Raw genomic sequence first — 21,695 nt, 5'->3', positions numbered from 1 at the left:
GCGCTGACCTTTGCCTCGAAGCGACTGAGGCAAAATGATTCACGGCATGCCCTCCCAACTCCCACAATACGAGGGCAAGAGGGCTAACGGTTACACTTTTCAGCTATTCCAAACAACTTGCTACCACGTTTGCCCCTTTGCCACTGGAATATTGCAGTTGTCAGTCAGTGCCATGCAGTGTTCGGGGAATGGGGATGGCTAGTGGTACTACTGTCTCCGTTGGCTGTACTTCGTACGAGTTTAGTATTTCGATAGCAGCAAAAGCCCTGTAAATCACGCGCCTTTGAAAATTTGTAAAATGCTTGGTACTCATCATACCGAGTATGAAGCATTCGTGGGGGATCATCTCACGCTGGCATTTGAAAAACATAGACATCAGCTGAACTCTGCAGGGCTAAGAGTCAATTGTTGATGGAATATGAATATCACCGGTGCATTATATAGTACAAGTATGGTACAAGCTGCACATGGGTAATCAATACGATTCACCGCATGCCAACGATTCATCTATCTTGCATCTTGATTCCTCTAGGGTGGGAATGCATTCTCATTTTGTTCGCCCATCCACTTTCCTGTATGTGGCTCCCCGGGGCAGCCGCCTGGACGCTTGTTCAATCAGTTCTTTATATCTTATCATTTTAATTTGTGCAAAGAATCTCATTAGCCATTAATCCATCGGCCATTGCGAAGAAGTGTTGAAGAAGTGTGCAAAACCCTCTCATTCTTGATATAAGACGCTCTTGTCGCCTCCAACCCAAGGCCAAGAGTTGGCAGCAACGTATCGCATTGGTGGATTGATTTTTCTCGTATCTGTGCTTTAGCCAAGAACGATTAGTGAGCTTTAGGTCAAAAGCCAAGATATTCTGGCCCCCATGGATACCCGCATGCATATTGCTTAAAGCCCCATTGGGTATGGGTTCTTTAGTAAAATACATTTGCAGTACTCCGTGCATCCTGTCCATTACAATCCTTGCTCTTTGCTCCATTTTCAGCAACTGCTGCTACATGATTCGTATCAAATACCCGATGTAGCAACCCGACCCATCTCAGTACAAATATCCACGCTTATCTCTGATCGTCTGCCATGCTTGAAGGATAGCTGCGATTAATACTTCAGATGCTGCTAGAATTTTCAACATGGCAACTTCAAACGATGAAATTGAAAAGAGAATTGTGACGAGAGTGTCGTTGTATCTGTATCTATTGCTTTTTTACCTACCATGTCCTGGTTGTGGTCAAAACCGTGGGGTAAATGCTCTTCATCTGTCAATCGCTGATCAGACCGCCCTCTCCCCATCAGTATTTGATGTGCGTGTATAGAATCGCTGCTTTCTTTAAGTCGTACGCTTGTAGAAGGTTTTACAAAGGGCTGCAATAGCTCTGCTGCAATAGTTCTGCCACTCGACATTTGTGGTCAATAAACGTGCTAGTGTTCCAAAGGCGATGAGACACCAATAAGACGAGAGACTTCGGCATTAGCTGCTAAAATGCACAGCCTTGCGTTTGAGTCCTAATTAAGGCTTTCTATATTATATAGTTCCCGTTGATTGGCTGGACTTGAACCGAAATGCATCGTGGAGCTGATCTACATACATGGCGGAAAGAAAGTCGGCCGGCGCCGCCACACCGGCATCTCCGCAATCGTAGCTGGCTCTCGGCGTTTTATAGCCGAACTGATGCAAAGAGTAAGAGCGTAGACTTGCGTATATAATGAAGCAATTTTCAGATATCTTTCTTACGTTGGTATATAGCTTTGACATTCGAAACACGTCGTTTCTCATCTTTGCGAGCGGGCCGATAGCCACAATGAGCTCCTTTAATGCTGATTCCGGCGTATTGACAGCCTTGGCAAGTCAGCTACATCTTTCTGCGACTCTGGAAATCAATGAACTTGTTCATCGGCAGGCAGCCAAAGGGCACAAAGTTGTCCATCTGGGATTTGGAGAAGCCACCTTTCCCATCCAGCAGAGCGTTGTTGCAGCTCATAGGCAAGCCAGCGATATCACTAGCTACCTCCCTGTGGCGGGACTGATGAAACTGAGAGAGGTATATATCTTGGTAACGGTGAAGCGCTTGTATTTTCATGCTAACACATAGCTTAGGCTGTTGCCAAGTTTCAATCTCGCCGTCTTAATCATTCAATTCATCCACGCCAGGTTGTAATCGCTCCGGGATCGAAGCCGTTATTGTTTGCACTCTTCGATGTTCTTCAAGGAGATGTGCTGTTGCCGCGACCATCGTGGGTTAGCTATGAGCCACAAATTCTTCACGCGGGTAAACGAGTCTTTTGGGTTGAAATGGATGAAATGGATCGCCATACTATCACAGGTTTGAAGCTACTTCTCACAGCTGAGATATATCAAGTTCATCTAGCTAACGGCTTGCAAAGAATCTTCTCTTGAAACGGCTTTTGACAAAGGTGTCAGCGAAGGTGGAAACCCTCGAATTATGCTTATTAACAGTCCATCCAACCCAACCGGTCAGGCCTTTAGCCAACAAGAGATCGACATTATCACAGCTTTTTGTCGGCGCCATAATATCACTCTCATTAGTGACGAAATTTACGCAGATATAAGCTTTTCAGAGAAACATGGCGCTACTCCTTGCTCGGCTTCTCAGTTCAATGACGGCCAGAAGATCTTAACCGGCGGACTTTCCAAGGTACACATTCCTTCTCATGAAGCAATTGACATGGAGGGCATTTTGACTAAAAAAAAATCTAGACTTATTCTGCCGGAGGGTGGAGAGTGGGATATGCCATCTTCCCTAACAACGAGTTTGGAGAAAAGCTGCAATCGGCAGTATTAGCCTATGCTTCTGAATGCTGGTCTGCCGCCTCCGCTCCGGCACAAGAAGCCGCAGCTGTTGCATTTGCTACCAGCCCAGAGATGGACTTGTATCGCAGTCAAATTGTGGCATTACACAAACGATGCACACTGGCCTTGTATCATGCCTTGCGTGAGTGCGGTCTTGCAGTTGCAGAGCCAAAGGGTGCCTTTTATGTGTATCCATCTTTCCACCCGTATACACAGCAGCTTGAGGCTCTTGGCATTATAACAAGTCAACAGTTATCGCACTGGCTTATTGAAGAGTGTGGTGTTGCGGCTCTTCCAGGGTCCGTTTTCGGGGAAGACGATGCTGGGTTAATCGGCGGTCGATATCGCTTGCGAATGGCCACAAGTTATCTATACTTTCAAAGCCATGCTGAAAGATATGAGCGTGGATATGAAACCCTGTCTTTAGCTTCCGACACGAGTAGCCCTTTGACGCTACCGTTGCTTGATGAAGCGATATTGGCAATACGGAATGCTGTAGGAAAGCTCCGTGCGGCGGCATAAGTTAGTGGCCGAATAGCTTACACTTCTGGTTCAGCTAGTGAACGGTTAGAAAATTTCTTGTTAAAATGTTTTTTATAAAATCACCCTCTACTTGAATAAATCGTTTGTGAGCAATTCCGTTGAGTTGATGGATGGTAATCCCTCCTCCATTACTGGCTGGCTTGGTGGAGCATCCAGACTCAATTCATATGGAAACATATCCCAAAAGGTTTGTGTAGGATCCTGACCCATGAACTCTTTGAATATGTCAGAAAGTTCAAATCTTCTGTCAAGTTCAAGTTGAAGTCTGATGCATCAGCCGTGAATATCTGATCGGATCCCAGCGCATTCTCTGCTACACCAGGATTCGTCGAAAACGCTGGGCTGCGAGAGGAAGCGTTTATCGTATGGGATGTTATACTGGCAGAGATTATTCTCAGCGTATCATTTGCCAGTAACTCGAATTGAGAATCCAACTTTGATAACAAATCTTCCTGTGGTCTTTCATTCATTATAGCGAGACAAATGGAGCAATTCCTGGTCCGTGAGTGGAGATCAACAAGCAGAAATGGCGCCCCAACATGTGACAGAAGCCGTCGCAATCCTGTTCTGGCTGTTACTAGCATCGTCAATCCTGCGAACAAAACTCCTTGGACTAGCATCCAGGAAAGTGGTACGTTGGTAACTCGCAGTACTTTTAGTACATCGTCAATATAGCTTCCTGCCGATCTGATGCATCGCTCCAGGGACTGGGCAGGAGGACTTGGGCAAAGTGGACTTGGTCTATGTAGAACGAATGTTGTGCCATAATAAAGGCGCTCCCAGTAGCTTCCAAGGGATGATATCAGCAGATGAAGCTTATAGCAAGCACATTTGTTCGTACCTATAGGGATAGGGATGTTGCCCTTCTGCATGAGAAATGAGTGGTATGTTGACGCGCCACTCATCGAGCTCTTGTTGCAATTTTGAGATTAAGATTTGAGTCTGTTCAGTCGACATATTTCTGTTTCGATTATTCACACTATATATTTGAGCCACAACCCTGCTTTGGATCTGACGATGTCTGATGTGATGTAGGCTGAGAAGGTTCTCATTCGAGGGCTTTGGAAGCTCAGTAGCAATATGTTCTTCACCGATAGAGGGCGGCCGCCCAAGATTATAGGCAAGGCTAACTTCCACAACGTAAATAGTCCAGAACAAGCGATTGCTTTCGTCTTTGGCCGAGCATGACTGGTTGCTCGTTTTGGGTGTACAATGCAGCCCCGTTTCAACAGCCATCTTCGTGCACGCATTAGTAACACAGACGTTACAATCGAAGTTGTTTATACTTTTTAAGGATATTACTCCAAGTGTAGAAATGGACGGAGAGATGGGAGAAACCCGGTTGATAGAAGGGGAAGTACATACTCTCATTGCAAGGCCAGCTAGCTGCCATTGGCTCGAGCCAATAGACCCATAAGAGCTGTAGATCGAAATCAAGACAATTATTTGTATAAATCTGACGCTGGGGTGCAACTTTGGAATGTTTTCATCCATTAATTGCAAAGCCCGCATACAGAGCGAGACGGGTGATGGCCGGGGAGTGGATATGCTAAACATTCTCTCTTTCTCAGGTTGCCCGCGCATTTGTTTCAGTGTATTTTCGGCATTGATGGCTCCAAGAGCCATTACCAAATAAAAAAGCATCATTTCTATGGCAATCTCAGTTTGTCGACGATATTCTGAGTTATCAACGTCAGGCCCTTCGTTATATCTTGATACCATCGTATCTAAATCATCGGAGGTTAGAATAGGATACACAGGCAGTATCCACATCTTGTACGACTGTGAAAAGAGATCAACATCGCTAGAGGAGAGTCGTAGCATAGGGCTGACGAAGCCTGTATCCGTGTCGCGACCAGAGTTTGCATTATGCGCGTTGGATGCAGTATTTGGCGAGTTTTGTGCTGTGATGCATGATCGGGCGAGCGCACTTGTATACGCAGCGAAAAAGGCGCCACTGGAAGGACCAAGGTATCTTATTTCTCCAGTTGCATTTAGAGCTAGCATACCAATATCCGCCGCATGATCGGCCGGAGCTGGTTCATCTTGTATGTCGTCGCGTGTGTTTGAACGAGTAAGAGGTAAGCTTGGTTGTCGTGTAACACCTTGCTCAGCGCCGGGGATCATGCCATCATGGACTGGTTGCAGAAGGGTCCCGGTTGGCATGTCTTTACACTGGATATGAAAATTTCTGTAAACTTCGTCTTCAAGCCATATAGTTCTCTGTCGGTAGTATTTGAGTTCACTACAATCAATTAATCTTTTGGTTCCCTGCTGGTAAGCTGGAAATTGAGCAACTACTGCACATACACCAGACTATCCCCCTTCCTGCGCCTTGTGTAGGGTTCGCAGTTTACCCCGGCTTTGTCGCAAGTTCGGCAGCTCGGGTAGCCGGAGCACTATTTCTATGTAAGTTGCAATGTCATATAGATTCCACTGCCTTCTCCTGGCTTTCGGTTTTCTTTTCCCTACCCGGATCTTTTTACCGTGGCAGCGAACACACGCCTTAGCGGTCGCCATGTGTGCGGATAGAAGAGTTGTTGCGAGTGGAGAGAGCGGCTGGGAAGGAGTTTCGCATATCTGATACGTCTGACAGGTGAAAATGCGAAGGAGCAGCCGTCGGTAATGGAATCCGATGAAAGAATGAAGACTCAAGCAACGCCTGGGAGGGATCGATGTCACTGACAGCCAAGTCGAGTGGGCCCGGCGTTTTTTCGCCGAACCCTCGCCACATCATCGAGCTTCGCCCTTGCAAGTCCATGGACAAAGTTAGAATAGTGCAGAGTATGGAAAATAACACGCTAGAACTGCCTATGGCTGGATGGAGCTTACACTAGGTGAATATTGGGAACCAAGGGTTTGGGAACTCGAGTCTATGCAGTGCTTTGAAGCCTATAGTATGATCGACATGTGAAACAATTCACTGTTTCATAGCCTCTATTTTCCTAGTAAACCACGATAGAATATTCATCGCGTATATCCACTCATTGCATATGTCCATCTTCAAGTTGTGTCGTATGGAAAAGCTTTAATTAAGGTGCTGAGCGATCAAGCTCTTGAGCTTCTCATGAGTAACTGTTTCGATACCAAGGAGCGAGTTATCGTTGTTGTCATATGCGCAGCCATATTCGTCGCCTCCAAAGGCAGTGCCGATCAATATGTTCCCCACAGCTTGCAAGCTGCCGTCTCCAGAGGCGACTGCATCGAGGCCTTCCTTTAGAATGTCTGATGCTTTGGTGTTGGTAACGGTCCATGTTATCTCGGGCTTGATTTCTTTTGCAATGTCAAAGATTTGTTTCTGCGTCAAAATTGTCGCCGAGACGTAGACGACACGGTTTTTAGTCTCATCCGGATTCTTGAAAACACCGGCGATGGCCGTCCCAATGCTTGCCAGGGGCGAAGTACTGATTCTATTCTTGCCTTCGTCCATGAAAGCAACCGAGTGCTCTCTAAAGTTGACAACTGCGGGAGTCATCAACACGTACTCTAGAAAGCTTCCAATCGCCACAACGGTATAGGACAGAGCACTTGTGGCTGCCTTATCTGCGAGGTACTGCCGAACGGTTGCCAACGTGGAATAGAAGGGAAGGCCTAAAACCTTCGGGCTAGTCGTGCACACTCCATAGTCTGAAGGAATAAATCGCTGAACACCAGCGGCAATGGCTGCATCGATTAGAAGTTTTTGGGCTTCTAAGCCAGCTTTTCCAACAGTCGATACAATAGCGTCCTGACCTTGAAGAGCTGATGTCAAAGAGCTCACAGAGGCGAAATCCACCTCTATTACCGTGATTTTGGAATCGTAAGCGCCAGGCTTTTGGGAACGTGTAAGGACCGTAACATTAAAGTTAGCCTGAAGGAGCGCCTTCAAAACATATGATCCGATGTTGCCGGAAGCCTATACAAATCAGCTCTCAAACTATGTCCTCGAGATAAATGACCATTTTCTTTACTCACACCAGCAACTGCGACATTTCGAATTACAGCCATGGTGAATAGCTAATTGTCGATACTTGTTTATAAATGAGTGCTACTGTGTAATGAGACGATGAGCTGTGAGTAAAATGTCTTCAACATCTGGGAACTCTGGTGATTTTATATATTTGATCCAATTTTACTTGTATAAATTCTCTCTGTACATTCGTAATTTGAATCAATTACACACGACAAGGCTTCCTAAAGCCAATGCCGCTCATCCGCCAAAATGATTTCCATAAAGGCCTGACGCCTCCTGCGGCAATTGTCCGCAACGATCTCCACAGTTCGGCAATAGACCGCAAACGCCTATGACTAATGCGGCCCTATATATTATTTCGCGTCCGCATGTTTTCCGCTGATGGCGTCCTGGACTGTGAATATACGCTGAGCATCAATCCGTAGAATGGGATTTTCCCGTAATTTATCTCGGATCTTTCTAATAAACTCACAATGATGCCAACGGATAAGGCACAGAAGCCCGCCAATGCTAGGAAGGCGTGTTTGCGATGCCGCCGGTCTAAGAGGAAATGTGACCGAGGGCTACCAAAATGTCTTCTTTGTACGCGGTGAGTGTTACAAAATGGATTTATAATATTCACAAATGTTCCTATCCATCTTTTTAATACTAATTACGTGGCCTTACTAGTCGGCAAGAAGACTGCCAGTATGAGACCATAACCTTGTCATCCTCAGGATCTGTGACGTCTCTTACCACGAATCCGACAATCTCTCCAGATGAGGCTCTCTCTCCGCAACGAATCAAGGCCGCGATTGTCGGAAAGTTGCAAGAAACTGAGCCCAAAGATGTGGCGCTTGCATATTATCGCACTATGCGGCCTTGGTTTCCTATCATTGCAGAGTCAAGGCTAGGCGATCAACTTCCGGGCGATTGGGACGATGCAACACTCGGTTTCACTTTACTGTGTTCGACCATTATGTTAGTTTGCACCACTCCAGAATCTAGTGCCTGGATGGATGGTAATGTTTCTCCACTGAAGGATCTGTATCTTTCTACAAAAAGCTGGATCGCACTACTCGAGGGGATCGGAGTCAACTCAACGGAAGTTGTTCAGTCCAGACTATTCGTCACACTATTTGAAGTCACACACGGTTTATACCCTGCGGCTTACATATCCATAAGTGGGGTGGCTAGAGCAGCAGAAATGCTTAAGAGAAGTAGGAAGTTGGAAACCGGCTCTAGTGAACCCTTCTCAGACGAGGAACGGGTAGAAGGTTGCATGACGTGGGCAGCAATCAAGGTTATGGATAGGTGAGTAACTTGAGATGATTCACTGCGTACATTGGCGCAATATATAGCAGCAACAGATGAGGTCATTTCTAACAGCATCATTCAGATATATTGCCATTGAAAACGGCGAGTATCCTCCGGTCACGAGACGCATCCATACGAACGAACCCGATTTGCCTTATTTCGAGCTTCCATTCGCTGTCTGTCCAGTTTTCAGATCTACTCCCTTCTCGCCTCAGCGGCGGTTTCTACGGTTATACGAAGCAACAAATCTTCTGGACCGAGTTCATGTAACTATCTATGAACCGACACCACGGATCTCATTTAATCTTGAAGAAGGAGTTCTTCTGGTAAACACAATAACATCACTGAGAGCTGTGATACTTGGAGAGGTACCAGATGACTCTAGAATACACGCCGGTGGTCTTCTCATCTGTAATATGTAAGTATTATTCCAATTCTCGGGGCGATTAAAGTTGACAATTTGGCAGCGGTCTTCTTCTCGTATACGACAAATGCGACAGAGAGCGGACATTGAATTATCACATGAAAGACCACTGGTTTGCAGCCACTCTCCCGTTACAAAATATAATAAAAGACATATCTGAAATAATTCCACCGCTCAACGACATCGACGACAACTCCCTGGACATGCTCCCACCATTTGCCCACTTTTTGATGTACAAAGCTGCAAGGACTTTAACTTATTCTATGAGAGACCAAGCCAGCTTCAATACGAACATCCAGATTCTGAAAGCGCTGCGAGATTTCTTAAACCTTATGCAAACACGGTGGCTTGCTGCAGGTAAGGGAACACAGTTGCCGTATTGCTATGTCACATGCTGACCAAGATATAGGCCGTTATTTAGGCCTCTTAGATGAAGATACCACCCCAAGAATTTTTAAAGCGTTGGAAAGAGAGAGGTTAGAAGATGAGTCATCGACTTCTTCATAGTCTACTCGACGAAATGATGAACATATCGATGGCTGCATTGGATAAAATTTGCCTAGATATGAACTACCGCTATAACGCACTGAAATCAGTGCATACTTCAATTACCTTCACAGAGACAGCATCTGGTGTAGAAACTAGGTCCACCAGAAGTGTGTTGTATTCATGCTCTGAGGCTTCTAAAACATGTGTACCCTCTTTCCAGAATGGAACATGGCAGGAAGGAATCCTTTGTTCTCATCGAGATTCTCTACAGCACTCTGAAGAATCTTTGGCGTCTTTTTGAGGACCGAAACTGCAAGATACTTGTCCATATGCTGAGCCTGCATCTCAAAAAACTTTTCATAAGCTGCTAAAACAGTGTAATGACCAAGTGATATCGCAGCCTCTTTCGCATGCTCGAGGAGGTCGTCCAAAAAGTTGTCGTCTTCTTCATCATCAATGTCAGCTACATTGGCTTTTGTACCATTAACAGCTTCACTGCTTGTCGAGAATGGGAACTTCATCGAGAGAGGCGACATCGGAGAGAAACTCTTGGCCGTCTCCAATCTCTGGAGTCCCGCATCGGTAATTTTCTCATAACTATTATTTGCCAGATTTGTAGCTTTTGACAATTTTTCTTCGCCTTGCTTCGCGTTTTCCGAGCTCTTGATGTACGTCTCCAGGATCTTGCACATCTTTCTCTTCTTGCGGTCCATGTATATCTGCCACGCACTCATGAGTCCAGGTTCTACTGCAGAGTTGGTAAAGTCGATTTCAGTAGCGGCTATACGCTGGCCATAGAATTGATGCGTCGAGCCTAATTCGAGGAAACAGAGAAACCACTTTGCCCCGGGAACTCCAGAGAACCGCGCCAGTACCCATTCTCCAGCAACAAGTTGAAGTTGTGGCTCTTGGATATAGTCGAGCATTCTGACTACTGTTTTTTCTTCCTTTGTGGCGCGTATATAGTCCGTCGTGTCCTTTTCTTCTGCCTGTTTGTCTTGGCTGCCTTTCCCCATCGTGGTATTTGCTACCAAGTTCATCCCCCCTTCTACCACTTGGTCCACGCTTTGAAGCTCGATGCTTCCCTGAAGCTTTTTGGCTCTGGTGTCTTCTTTTATGATCTTGTCCTCAGTCGCCTTTTCCACGTCCAATTGCGTTTTCAGGATGCGCTGCTCACACGCAAACTGCACAGCGACATTCGCAAAACCGGTGCTGATAGTGCACCACCCAGAGATCTTTTGCTTCGGACTGGTTGCCTTTGCCACTTGCCGCACCAGTTTCTCCCTGTCAATCATCGTCACAACAATTCGTTGTATGTCAAAGATGCCTTCAATTCCCGAGCTGTTGACTATGATCGGATTTGGACATGTTAGGGTTTCAGCCGTAATCTTTTCTCTGTCGTCACTCGAATGCCCCTCCAGCCCCTCGGGCTCGACAACGTCGAAGGCAATCTCTTTTATCTTTTGTGGTAGATGATCTTCTTTTTCACCTTGTGATTTGCCGTCATCGTACATAATTCTCATATAATCAGTCACGCCAGAGTCAAATTGTTTCCATTCAGGCTCTGCTGGCGCGGGTGGTACGGGCGGCGCTGCGGGCGGAGTGGGTGTTGCTTCCTGCGCCACAGCTTTCTCCGACGACTTGGAAGAAAGCCTGCCGAATGATGATTTGATGTTTTTGCTTAGTCCAAATCCTGGAAGACTCGAGGTCACTTTCTCAGAGGATGACTTCAGGCTCGGAAGAGATGGGGTTAAATTGAGCGACCATGAAGACTTCTCGTCATTGCTTCTGGCATCCTTCAAGTCATCATTTTGAGCACTGTTGTTGGAAGCTGACTTCTTAAGCTGTGTGCAGTGCAATTTGATATAAAGAAGAATTTTGCCAATGTTAACCAGCTGTGGCTGAAGCTTGTCAAAGGTAGAGTTGCTTATGAACGATGTTATTTCTCGCACCCAATGCAGAGGTATACTCTCACGTTTCTTATCTTTCACGCTGTCTATCGCATCGCGGAGCATCTGGATAATACCATGATAAGTAACCATCGTTTGTTTTCGGTCTTGTCTCACTTTTGCTGAGATCATCATATTGTAACGCCGGCCACGATCTTCGTTAGTCCCATATGCCTTGTGAGACGCGGGATACATGGACCGACCACGAACAGGGCTTCCCATCTCTGCACCGGCCCAATTAAATACGGACACATCGTTATGGGTGATGATAACCTCGTCCAAAAGGCGAGCAAGAGCTTTCGCGTAGCCTTCCGCATGGAACGATGGGAATCGAACACCAAGAATACCCATGAGCGAATAGACATGGTCGACTGGAACAGTGGCAACTCGACTGCAAGACAGCTGTAGAACTAACTGTGCTGGGAATCCGCTGCGAGTGATTCCGCTTTTCCACATTGTGAGTGGTCTCACCCCTCCAAAGTCGGCAATAAAACGTCTGTCAGAGACGATGAGATCGCCTACTTTCGCCACAAGGCACAGTAGCAGAAATTTGATGACTTCTTCGGTATCGTTCACATTAATCAGACTTGCGTCGCCAAATGGATTAGGCAGATGGTTTCTCTTGAGCTCTGTTAAGAGACGTATTCCACTCTCGTCTGCTCCATGACGCTTGCTTCTATCCAAATCAGAGGCCGCAAGATAGACAGCTCGTGAAATCTCGGACGTAGCAGTCTCCACGGTCATGTTGGCTGGAAAGCGGAACCCTAGAGTATTAAGTATAGAGATGAGCTGTATCGACTCTCTGACTTGCTCTGCTTCGATCTGGTAACCTGTTTCCCAGAGGCCACTGTTGTTACTCTCATTGACAAGTTCAATGTCGGTTTCTCGTAAATACGGCATCAGCCCGTTGAAATCCCCAATTTTCCACTGAGAAAGCTTTGCCTGGCTCAGGACTTCTGGTGGGCCTGCGTAGATGTTTGATGTAATTCCCTGGGTATGAAGATCAATGAATGGAACTAGAGGATATATATCCCCAAGATGTTCAATAGGACGACTGAGAGGTGTCCACTCCGAGTTGACAAAGTATGTCATCTTGCTCATAACCAATTCCTGCAATGTCCATGCTCGGCTTGCCCATTCAATTGTAGATTCTATCTCTCGGAAGCTTAGGATGTTGGGAGTTGCGGCTGGCCCTTTGTCTTCGCTGTTCTTCGCCTCTCTCCCGAATTTGAGCCAATCGTCAATCGTGTCAGCTTCTCGCCAATTTGTATCCAAATGCACAAGACAAAACTCGGCATTTGAATACCAATCGCCCATTAGCGACAAAGACTGGGATAATTCTCCATAATTCTTCTTGTCGATGCAGCATGTGTCGGACCAGATGTAGCGAGCGCCGCGTCTCTGGAAATGACTTGTCCGGAATATTCTGCGCGCTTCTTTCATCGAATTGTTCAACTTGATGGCTGACTTCCACCTCTGTAGCCGACGGATCAACTCATCTACTTCATCACCGAGCCGGTTGCTCCTCTGAAAGATTTGAGTGCGTTCCCCAACAGTCTTCTGCATGATGAGCAAATCCTCAAATTGCCTTTCTGCTTGAGCATATGCTTCCTCTGCCTTGCTAACAACTGTGAATGTGGTGCCATGATCCGAGTTATCTGGTTGTGGTATATCAGGGCCACTATTAACAATGCCATCCGCAGTTGCTGTTGGAATTTCTGCGTTTTGCGACTCTCTTGCATTGCCGTCCACAACCTTTCCGGCGCGGTGGATTATGGTGTCGAACATCTTCTTCTCGATCTTACTCAGATCAACCAGTGATTTTTTAGAATCTCGAGCTTGCCGGGCCGAATTCATTTTCCATTTCATTTCGTTGGCTTCAACTTTTCTCTTAATAACCTCTTCCACGCTCACGTCCTCCGATTCTTGTTGTAGGATCATATCGATTGTTTGCTGCTGCTCGAGTATATCAAGCTTGCACTGCTCAAGAACCAGAGATATATCATCGCTCTGCGCCATCAGAGTCTCGATATTGGGAGAAGCCACTCCAGGCTCCCCAGTTCTGGTCCTGATGCGCTCCACATGTTTCTCTCTAGCACGCATAATATGAGCCAGGGTAATCTCGTCTCCTTTCCAACGATGGGATAGTATGCAATATGAGTCAAGGTGTGAAATGTTCCACGCATCGACTATGTTTCCAGTCTCAAGGTCGATCATACGTAATGGCCGTTGGGGCCTCTCCGTATCTGGAGCCCCGAGAAATTCAATGTCTTGCAAGGTAGAGAAGAGAGCGCTGTCCTCTGTCCGTGTAAAAGTTGGCTTGAAGTCTGGGACGAACCATAGGTTCAAGGCTGCTCGGAGCTTCTCTGGGCTGCTGCCGATATCATCAAAGATCTTCTTGATTTTTTCAGGCGTGATATCCGTGTAGTTGCTCAGGTCAGCGACCCTTGCAATTTTATCGGATATACTGGTCATCGTGGACATGGCGGTCAAAATGAATGGCTAATACCAGCCTCTTGGTGTACAAAAAACCCAGGAAAAGAAAGGATGGCCACCTTTGTTTCCTTTCTCTGAAGAAATTCCAACGTGGAACTAGGGCAATTATAATACCCCTCGGAGCAATTTAGTACATGCGGCTCTACGTGTGATGAGATTGTCCCGCGAATTGGGCGTGGCGACGGAGCTTGCAGACGTGCGCTAAGACGTCAATTCGATTAGCTTCAATGGCCATACATGATAAGGCAGACTTGATTTGGAGAGTAAAGAAACCATAGCCTATGGCTATCTGCCACGTTGGTCCTGTGTGTTGCATTTTTTCAGCTGGTGATGATTTATTGGGTCATTTGGGATACGGATGCCTTCCGGCTGCTATGCCATTGGCGCCGTTACAAAGGCGAAATTAGGCTGCATCGGTAGGCTATCTTTATTCGGAAATAGCTCTTGAAGAACCCGTAAATGCTCGTACTTACATGCAGCAATGACGGCCAACTGGTGGGTCGGTAGGATGGATCAGCCTGGTGAATGGTGCCCCGAGCTAGCCCAACCGTCTTGTTTCTAGCGTGTGATTCAGGATAGGGGGAGGAGCCAAATTATCGCCGTCACTCTCCTTCTATCGAGCCCTCTCTTGAATCGTCGGCTTCTTACAAAATGCCCAGTACTCTACTCACAGCCCGCGAGGAATCTGCAGTTTGTCTCCTTCATGAGAATCTCATACTATCATCAACTACAAGCTTCTACAAGTCTTTAACATGGCGTCGTACCATAGAGTTCTAATGACCTTTGATAGGTCAGTGACGCAAAAAAGTGTAGAGTGCAATTAGTGAGTATCTCTTTCATATTGTCATAGGTGTGTATTCTAACAATCCCCTTTTCTTTGACAGCGATATCCACCCATGGGATGTGCTAATAGATGGCTCACGATGGAACGGAAAGATCAGACTCATTGGCTTTGTCGATGTGTTTTTTCTTATCTGTTACTCAGGAGAGTCCCGCTTCGAGAAGGGCATCATTATATACAGTGAGTCTTCCCCAGTCGACAATCTATGATGCTTGCAAAGCCTACGCAACTGTGCTCACAACCTTTGTAGAGGATGATGAGATTATCCAAAAGTTGATGGACAGTGCGGGCGTGACACCAGAAGGTCTCGGCTTACAGCTCATGAACGAAAAGGAAGTCAAGGCAGCAGAAGGTGGGAAAAAAGAAGGTATGTGGGATTATTCAAGTGCTAAATCTTTTATGTTTCGCAAAGACTTACGTCTTGGATTCTAGTGTTGAAGAAGTATTTCGACTTCCAAACAGTGAAAGGAGGTCTTGACTACACAATCACAAGCCTCGGCCATGAGGTGGGGGTCAAGACGGAATACGATGCATCAACCTTGAGAAAATACATCATCAAAATCCGCAAAGGCAGAGATTCTATCATGAAACGTAAGCTTTGCTTGAGTCCTACCATGCCATGGAAACAGCTCACGGACGAATTATTAGCGAGAATCCGGAGAGGGGTCAGTCAACATGACCTCTTTGACCTCATGCACGACGCAGTTCGGCTGGGAATCATCACGCAAGCCGAGCTTATCGGCCAAATCATTGGAAAGACCATTGGCGGGTCGACGATGGAAGACGTTACGTCCAAATATCTCGATGCTCTGATTGGGGCGAGGAACTCCAAGAATGTTGCACTGGAGGCCGACAGACAATGAACCGCTGCTCCGTAGATACAAGAGGAAAGTACCGCACGTAGAGCGGCTTATATATGGAGTACCTATATTGCTAGACTTTCATTATACATCAATTTTTTGGAACGATGTAACTAGGATCATTTACTTTTGCTACTGGGTTTTCTGTTCCATGATGTTGGCACTCTTGAGCCTCATTCATTATGGAGTTGCATGTCATACCTCCACTTTCAGTCTTGCGGTGGTCACGAATTTGAGCTCTGTCACAAATTACCAACCAATCACTTAACCTAGTGCCCTACCTTTGTATCAGAATCAACAAATTCACGAACCAATAGATCTTGTCTCTCGCTTGTCTAGCCACAGGCTTCCCTCAGCTGCGTTCATTTAGCCGGACTAACCAAAAACGAGAGCTATTCGGTCGCATTGCAGCAGCGACCTACTCTGTACATCTCTAGCGCTCTTAATGACAGACCCCGTTATAAATTTCGTAGGTCAATCTGCTATGACTTGGGCGAAAAGTGCCGAGCCTTGCATTTTTCGTGATTGTAGCGCCGCAAAATGGATAAAATTGATAGAATGTTTGTGCCATACTGGGATCACATTTGATTGGTATGATTCACGGGCGAAGATTCCCTTTCTCAACTTGGATCAACGGCATAATAGCCTTTACCCACCTACTCCAGGTTGTTACTTTCTGAATGGGAATATCTCTATGACAACAGAAATTGTAGCGCTTTAGAGCAATCTATTTCCACCGGGATCGCTGCAACCCTCATCGTCGGCATCTTCACCGTAGAAGAGCTCTTGGCGGGGATCGTCGCCAGAGAAAGCGGGGTGGCAACAACACAAAAGTTGACGTGTCTTGGTGGGTATAGCTGCTGAAGCATTGCTGGCGATTGGTTGTCACAGGTCATGAAGAACTTGGGGGCTAGGCTGGTGAGGCTAAAAGCTCAGCGGCTAGAGCTCATTGCCCCTGCCAAGGGGTGGATGAGTATGACTTGGTTCACGCAGGCTTTGTCTTCCATGCCCAGTTCTCGCCCAAACCATCTTCTGGCCTTATGCCGGGGCGAGAAGTAAAGGGCCGGAGCCAAGCGACAGGAAGAGGCCATCAATTACCATGTCTTCCACCGATAATACTGAGCTGATTCTTGCCGTTGTGGCACTTATCATTTCTATTCTCGCCTTTGTTATCGCCATCTTGCAGGCTCTCCAGCAGTATTTCGCGTCGGCTACGGGATATTCTTCTTGCAGCGAAGCTGTAATAGGAAAATGGGGGCGCTTCTCCAGGCGCCGGATGCTTTGGTCTGAGTTCCGCATCGAAGTACATTTCGAAACGCCCGTGTTATTTGTCGCAAGGCCCGAGAATACGAGAGGGCCTCTCGGAAATGATGAGGATTTCCGTCAAGAGGATAGGAAAATTATACGTCTTGACGGCAGCCACACAAATCTCAAGTACACATCGAGCACTGAAGAGTTCAATGCGCAGCAACAGAAGAACAAGAAAGAAGCCATCCGCACAGCAGACAACGAAAACGCAACATGGTGCCACTTGCTGATGACCATCTATCAAATGGAGAATGAGTCGCGTTCATGGCAGAAGGAATCGCTAGGCTACCAGCCTCCCTGCGATCCATCGCCTCCTCACTCATTGATTGTCTGCATGCAGAGAAAGCAGCGAGTCTGGGATAGCATTCCCCAGGGTCTCAGTAAACCCTATGCCACAACCACTATATCGCATCTAATCGAGATCGCTGCCATGCTTGGCATTCACTGGAAGAATTTCGATTTGGATAATGATCGTTATCGAGCCCAAGGCAACGGCTTTGTCCTGTATGGCTCTTACGTCGATAATTTGGGCATATCTTTTACCTTTCAGAAACAAGGCCGGACCGTATTTGGACAAAATCGTTTGATTCCAAACCACGACATCAAGCAATTGTGCTTTGGTTTGGCACCAACAATTCTCCATCGGGAGATGCTCGTTTACGTCGATGGGAGTGAAGATCATGCAACCTTGCAACTTGGCACCTTGGCAGAAATTGCTGATACTCTAGCGGAGTTTGGCTGTGATAACAACACGATTGGCTACTTTAGAAAGAACGCCGAAAATGCTCGTCATAGCCATTTATTTCCTGGTATGTCATCCTCTAATAGTTCCTACTCTCTGCGTCACACCGCAAGACCCCTATAATGGTTTCGATGAATGAATTATCTGTTTATAGACTAATTGTATCACAGTTCCCTTCGAAATACTAGGAATGGTTGGCCAAATACTTCACATAAAGGATACAGCTTTTCGGATGCTTCCTAATCCCACAGTATATTACTGGGAGCCCAACACATTTTCCCTTCCCACACTCACCAACAACATTGTCGCTCTACTGAGGGTGGCTCAAACACAGACGGCCCGTACGGAAGACAGTGATCAGATTTCTGAAATATTGGATTGGTGTGATGATATTGCGGAAAAGGTTGAAAAGCCGCCCAACGGATCAATCCATACCAACATCAGCGGTACAGCTACGGCTGATAGGATTGCGCACTTGCGCGGGGGCATAGAGCTCTGTGACCAATACTTGAAAGGCGTTGACATGGTGATGATTTACCAAGTCGTTCGCGTACACATCCAAGAGGTTTTGGGGATGTTGAATCAGAAACCGGGTGACGAACCTGAGGATGAGAGTCTTGATTCTATTCGCATAAGCGACTTTGATTCCGCAACGGTGGATGAAAAGCATCACCTCCTAGCACGATTATACTGCAAATCGGTACGGCTGAACGTCATAGAAACTGTTTACAAGCAGCGGTCACAGTACAACCAGAAAGCAAACACGTATGCGATGGCGGAAGACGTGGCGGACTCGGGGGCTACAACAAAACGTGAGATTAACAAGATTTGGTGTACCCTCATATTCCGAATGCTTCACTGGCTCCAACTACACGACTTTCATAAAAAGGACATTCAGATAAGCAAGGGCGATGCATATGAGAGTCGCACGCCGGTATACATACTCTAGGCTATATGTTTAGTCGGCAGTAAAATAATGTCATAGCCTAGCAACGAGAGAAGATCTGAACGTTTCCTGACCTCAATTGGATTCAATATTCGCTACGCAATGTACCATCTAATGATAAGATAATCAAGACATTATAAGTCAAAGTATGGGAAATCCATCGGTTCAGCGGCTCAGTAGTTGTACTGGTTAGGCTCCAGGGTCCTTTGAACGATGATAGACCACTGAGCAATCAACAAGAAAGCAACAAACCCAATCAGAGACATGGACAGGAGGATAATCTTAATAGAAAGAATAGCCAAGTTTTTCCAACTCGCCCATGTAAAGGTGTAAAAGGCGTCGGAAATCGTGGCGTAGCCTCGGCCGCCGAGGATCGAAGGTACTACCTTGCCATCAAAAGACCTATCAAATGGAATGATGGCGTCATCTTCAATCGGTAGAAGAGACGCTTGGATTCGCATCAGGACAACTTGGCTGGGAACAATGAAACAGATGGATCCGATAATGGTAACGAGGATGACAAGGGCGCATTTGGAGTACAGGACCATGTCTCCAGTTGCCATGTCAAGTCTAAATCTGTACGTGTTGTCGGGCATGAGAAGGTTGAAACAAGGCCAGTCGAATCCCATGGACGAGGCTATCCAGTAGGGCAGCCACCTCGTGATCTCAACTGAGGCCCAGTGAATGACGACCGCTTTCCATGTTGCGCTGAAGGTGCGACCGAACGAAGGCACACGTCTCCAGAACGATCGGGGACTTGGCTTAGAGATGATGAGATGTAGCCAAAGAGTGCTGAATTGAACCATGGCAAGTGCAGGAAGAAGTCTCGACAGACGGCCAAATGGGAAGGGCACATAACGAGCGGCGATTACAACTGGGAATGCCGTGACGGCACTCTGGAGAAGAGCGCAAGAAAAGCCGCGGAAGTTGGCCATAAAGCCATCGGTATCTACCAAAAGGCGATAAATGGCTGCTGGAGAAGACGAGTTTATCCGACTGGGATTGTCGACAGAGTTGAAATCCAGGGCTCGCTCGTCGGCAACATTGCCGAGTCTGATGGGGTCATTTTCTCCTCGCTTCTTGTCTTGGACAATAGCAAACACCGGATAAACGCGGGGCAATGTGTAGTTGAACTATTTTACCAACGATTCCATTAGTTACGATCAGAAAATCATCATCACCATGAGGCAAGAGACGATGGAATGCCACAGTGACTCAGGGGGCTGGCTACAAGCACGCACGATGATAAAGAGAGGCAGGAGAATTGCCAGGTCAACCAGCAAAACGACGCGCGACCACCAGGGTGCTTCGTAAGCAAAATGGACGTTATCGTCGTGATAGAGAGCCCATTGCATCGGTTGTGTATGTGCTGAGGCAGACATCGTAAAGGTGCGCTTGTCAGTGAATCATCGAAGAAACAATGTGGAAAAGGAGGAAAGAAAGTGTAAGATTCTAGATTGACACGGGATGAGACAGACGGATGTCTCGTGGGTTCTTACTTGTTTAAATCCGCGACTTTACAGGGCTTAAGGGTGGAGATTTGCCGGCTTGTTACCTGTTCAGAAGTGCCATTTCAGTTCCCAATTTCCACTTTTGGAGAGGCGCAGCCATAAGTTGACTCAACGAACCAGTCAAATACGAGGCGCGAACCCGCGAATACGCCTATTGCGTGGCCTACATACGCCGTGCGTAAGACGATTGTTGTAAACACTTGTCAACATAGGTAGTCACGATAGAGGCCAGTTGTGCAAACAACATGGAAGAGGAAGAGAAGACACGTTACGTGAAAATCCCATCACAAATACCGTCACAGAGAAAGTTTCCGGCAATTCCGATGGCAGACAACTAAAGATTAAGAATCCAGAAAAAAAATTAGCGTCCACTGCCAAATAAACATGGCTCGGTTGTAGTACCCGGACTGGTCTCATGGTGGCTAATTTTTGCAAAACAGCGAAGCTAACGCGGAGTAGAAGTCAGCTCCTGGGCAAGGAAATAAAAGCCGAACAGCACCACAAATTTCCATCTTTACTTCTTTTTATACGTGTGAGTTTCTTTCGATCCAGACATTTTTAAGCTTATATTTTGGGTTACTGCTTTAGCTGCCTTGGCAGCCTGAACCAGCCGATCGCAGAATAACAACGACACCGAGCCCTAGAGTGAGTGCCGGAGCTTGGTTTCTTCAACTTGACATCCGGTGTCACGTTGCCTTTGAGCTTTAGTCTTCACCATTGTGGCGCAATCGGTTTCCATATTAAACCTTCATTTGCTAGAGGTATAGAGTAGTCTCAGTCAAAGGTTTAACCTTTGCTTTGAGTCCTTTCAGAGTTCTGGTGGCATTACCTTAGTAAGTTTGTGGGAAGCATGTACTCTAACGCTGTGGAGATACTTATGAAACACACGGCATTTTGCCTAATTCCGACGTCAGTGAATCGATTAAACATCCACATTCTGAAAATAACAATCCATGAAGTTATGATGCCTCAATGATATAGCAATTATGTTCTCTAATCATCAGAAATTCAGCCCTATCGCCATAAGCCTAACCGTTTTTCACAAACTGGTATTCCGTAGACTAATACCAGACCCCAGATCATCCCCGTCTTAGGTCCATTAGCCAACAACCACTTGATGATATGGGCAAAGCTGGTGTATGGGCAGTCCTTTTCGTAATTGTGTACGGAAAAAAGCGCACCAAAGAGCGTATAAGAATGACCATATTTATTTTCCAAGATTCATCTTTATATCGAATTCACAGCTACGCAATTTGGCCAAGCACCACATAAGTAGGCTGAGTGAGGTCGATAAGCATTTGCCATTTACTTATACAGTATGGTTTCAAAGGACCAATGTCATTTTAGACGGCCTTAATCGGTAGAGCGAAAAATCGCAGGCGAGCGATGGATTACCTTTACATTAGCCGCTCCAGTGATGCTCCAAGGAATCTGGAGTACATCTAGCGATTTTGCCGATGCTGTATCACCTAGGGTAGCACAACAACAACCAACCTGTTATTACCAGACTGCAGTACCCGCA

At 46.4% G+C, this 21,695-nt stretch overlaps 6 protein-coding genes across 6 annotated transcripts; 3 read left to right on the top strand and 3 right to left on the bottom strand.

The window, feature by feature from the left end:
- Positions 1–1,806: 1,806 nt before the first annotated feature.
- On the top strand, positions 1,807–3,338 carry Triagg1_2255 (uncharacterized protein; the record flags this gene model as incomplete). The annotated part of the gene is made up of 4 exons (XM_062896416.1): positions 1,807–2,046; positions 2,103–2,328; positions 2,390–2,661; positions 2,724–3,338. The coding sequence occupies 4 exons, from the start codon at positions 1,807–1,809 to the stop codon at positions 3,336–3,338; spliced, it is 1,353 nt and encodes a 450-aa protein (XP_062759111.1).
- A 3,049-nt stretch (positions 3,339–6,387) lies between these two features.
- On the bottom strand, positions 6,388–7,346 carry Triagg1_2254 (uncharacterized protein; the record flags this gene model as incomplete). The annotated part of the gene is made up of 2 exons (XM_062896415.1): positions 6,388–7,254; positions 7,314–7,346. 2 exons carry the CDS (start codon positions 7,344–7,346, stop codon positions 6,388–6,390), a joined length of 900 nt encoding a protein of 299 aa, XP_062759110.1.
- A 2,368-nt stretch (positions 7,347–9,714) lies between these two features.
- Triagg1_2253 (uncharacterized protein) lies at positions 9,715–13,953 on the bottom strand (the record flags this gene model as incomplete). The annotated part of the gene is made up of 1 exon (XM_062896414.1): positions 9,715–13,953. One exon carries the CDS (start codon positions 13,951–13,953, stop codon positions 9,715–9,717), a length of 4,239 nt encoding a protein of 1,412 aa, XP_062759109.1.
- A 764-nt stretch (positions 13,954–14,717) lies between these two features.
- On the top strand, positions 14,718–15,669 carry Triagg1_2252 (uncharacterized protein; the record flags this gene model as incomplete). The annotated part of the gene is made up of 4 exons (XM_062896413.1): positions 14,718–14,755; positions 14,850–14,986; positions 15,057–15,173; positions 15,239–15,669. 4 exons carry the CDS (start codon positions 14,718–14,720, stop codon positions 15,667–15,669), a joined length of 723 nt encoding a protein of 240 aa, XP_062759108.1.
- A 1,096-nt stretch (positions 15,670–16,765) lies between these two features.
- On the top strand, positions 16,766–18,665 carry Triagg1_2251 (uncharacterized protein; the record flags this gene model as incomplete). The annotated part of the gene is made up of 2 exons (XM_062896412.1): positions 16,766–17,783; positions 17,887–18,665. The coding sequence occupies 2 exons, from the start codon at positions 16,766–16,768 to the stop codon at positions 18,663–18,665; spliced, it is 1,797 nt and encodes a 598-aa protein (XP_062759107.1).
- A 170-nt stretch (positions 18,666–18,835) lies between these two features.
- Positions 18,836–20,017, bottom strand: Triagg1_2250 (uncharacterized protein; the record flags this gene model as incomplete). The annotated part of the gene is made up of 2 exons (XM_062896411.1): positions 18,836–19,795; positions 19,904–20,017. The coding sequence occupies 2 exons, from the start codon at positions 20,015–20,017 to the stop codon at positions 18,836–18,838; spliced, it is 1,074 nt and encodes a 357-aa protein (XP_062759106.1).
- Positions 20,018–21,695: the final 1,678 nt, after the last annotated feature.

Source organism: Trichoderma aggressivum (assembly GCF_033847375.1).
Source record: "Trichoderma aggressivum f. europaeum strain CBS 100526 chromosome Unknown scaffold_005, whole genome shotgun sequence".
In the NCBI taxonomy this organism is placed as follows: Eukaryota; Fungi; Ascomycota; class Sordariomycetes; order Hypocreales; family Hypocreaceae; genus Trichoderma; species Trichoderma aggressivum.
Note: the sequence above shows the minus strand (reverse complement) of the source record. Positions and strands in the feature narration are given on the sequence as shown.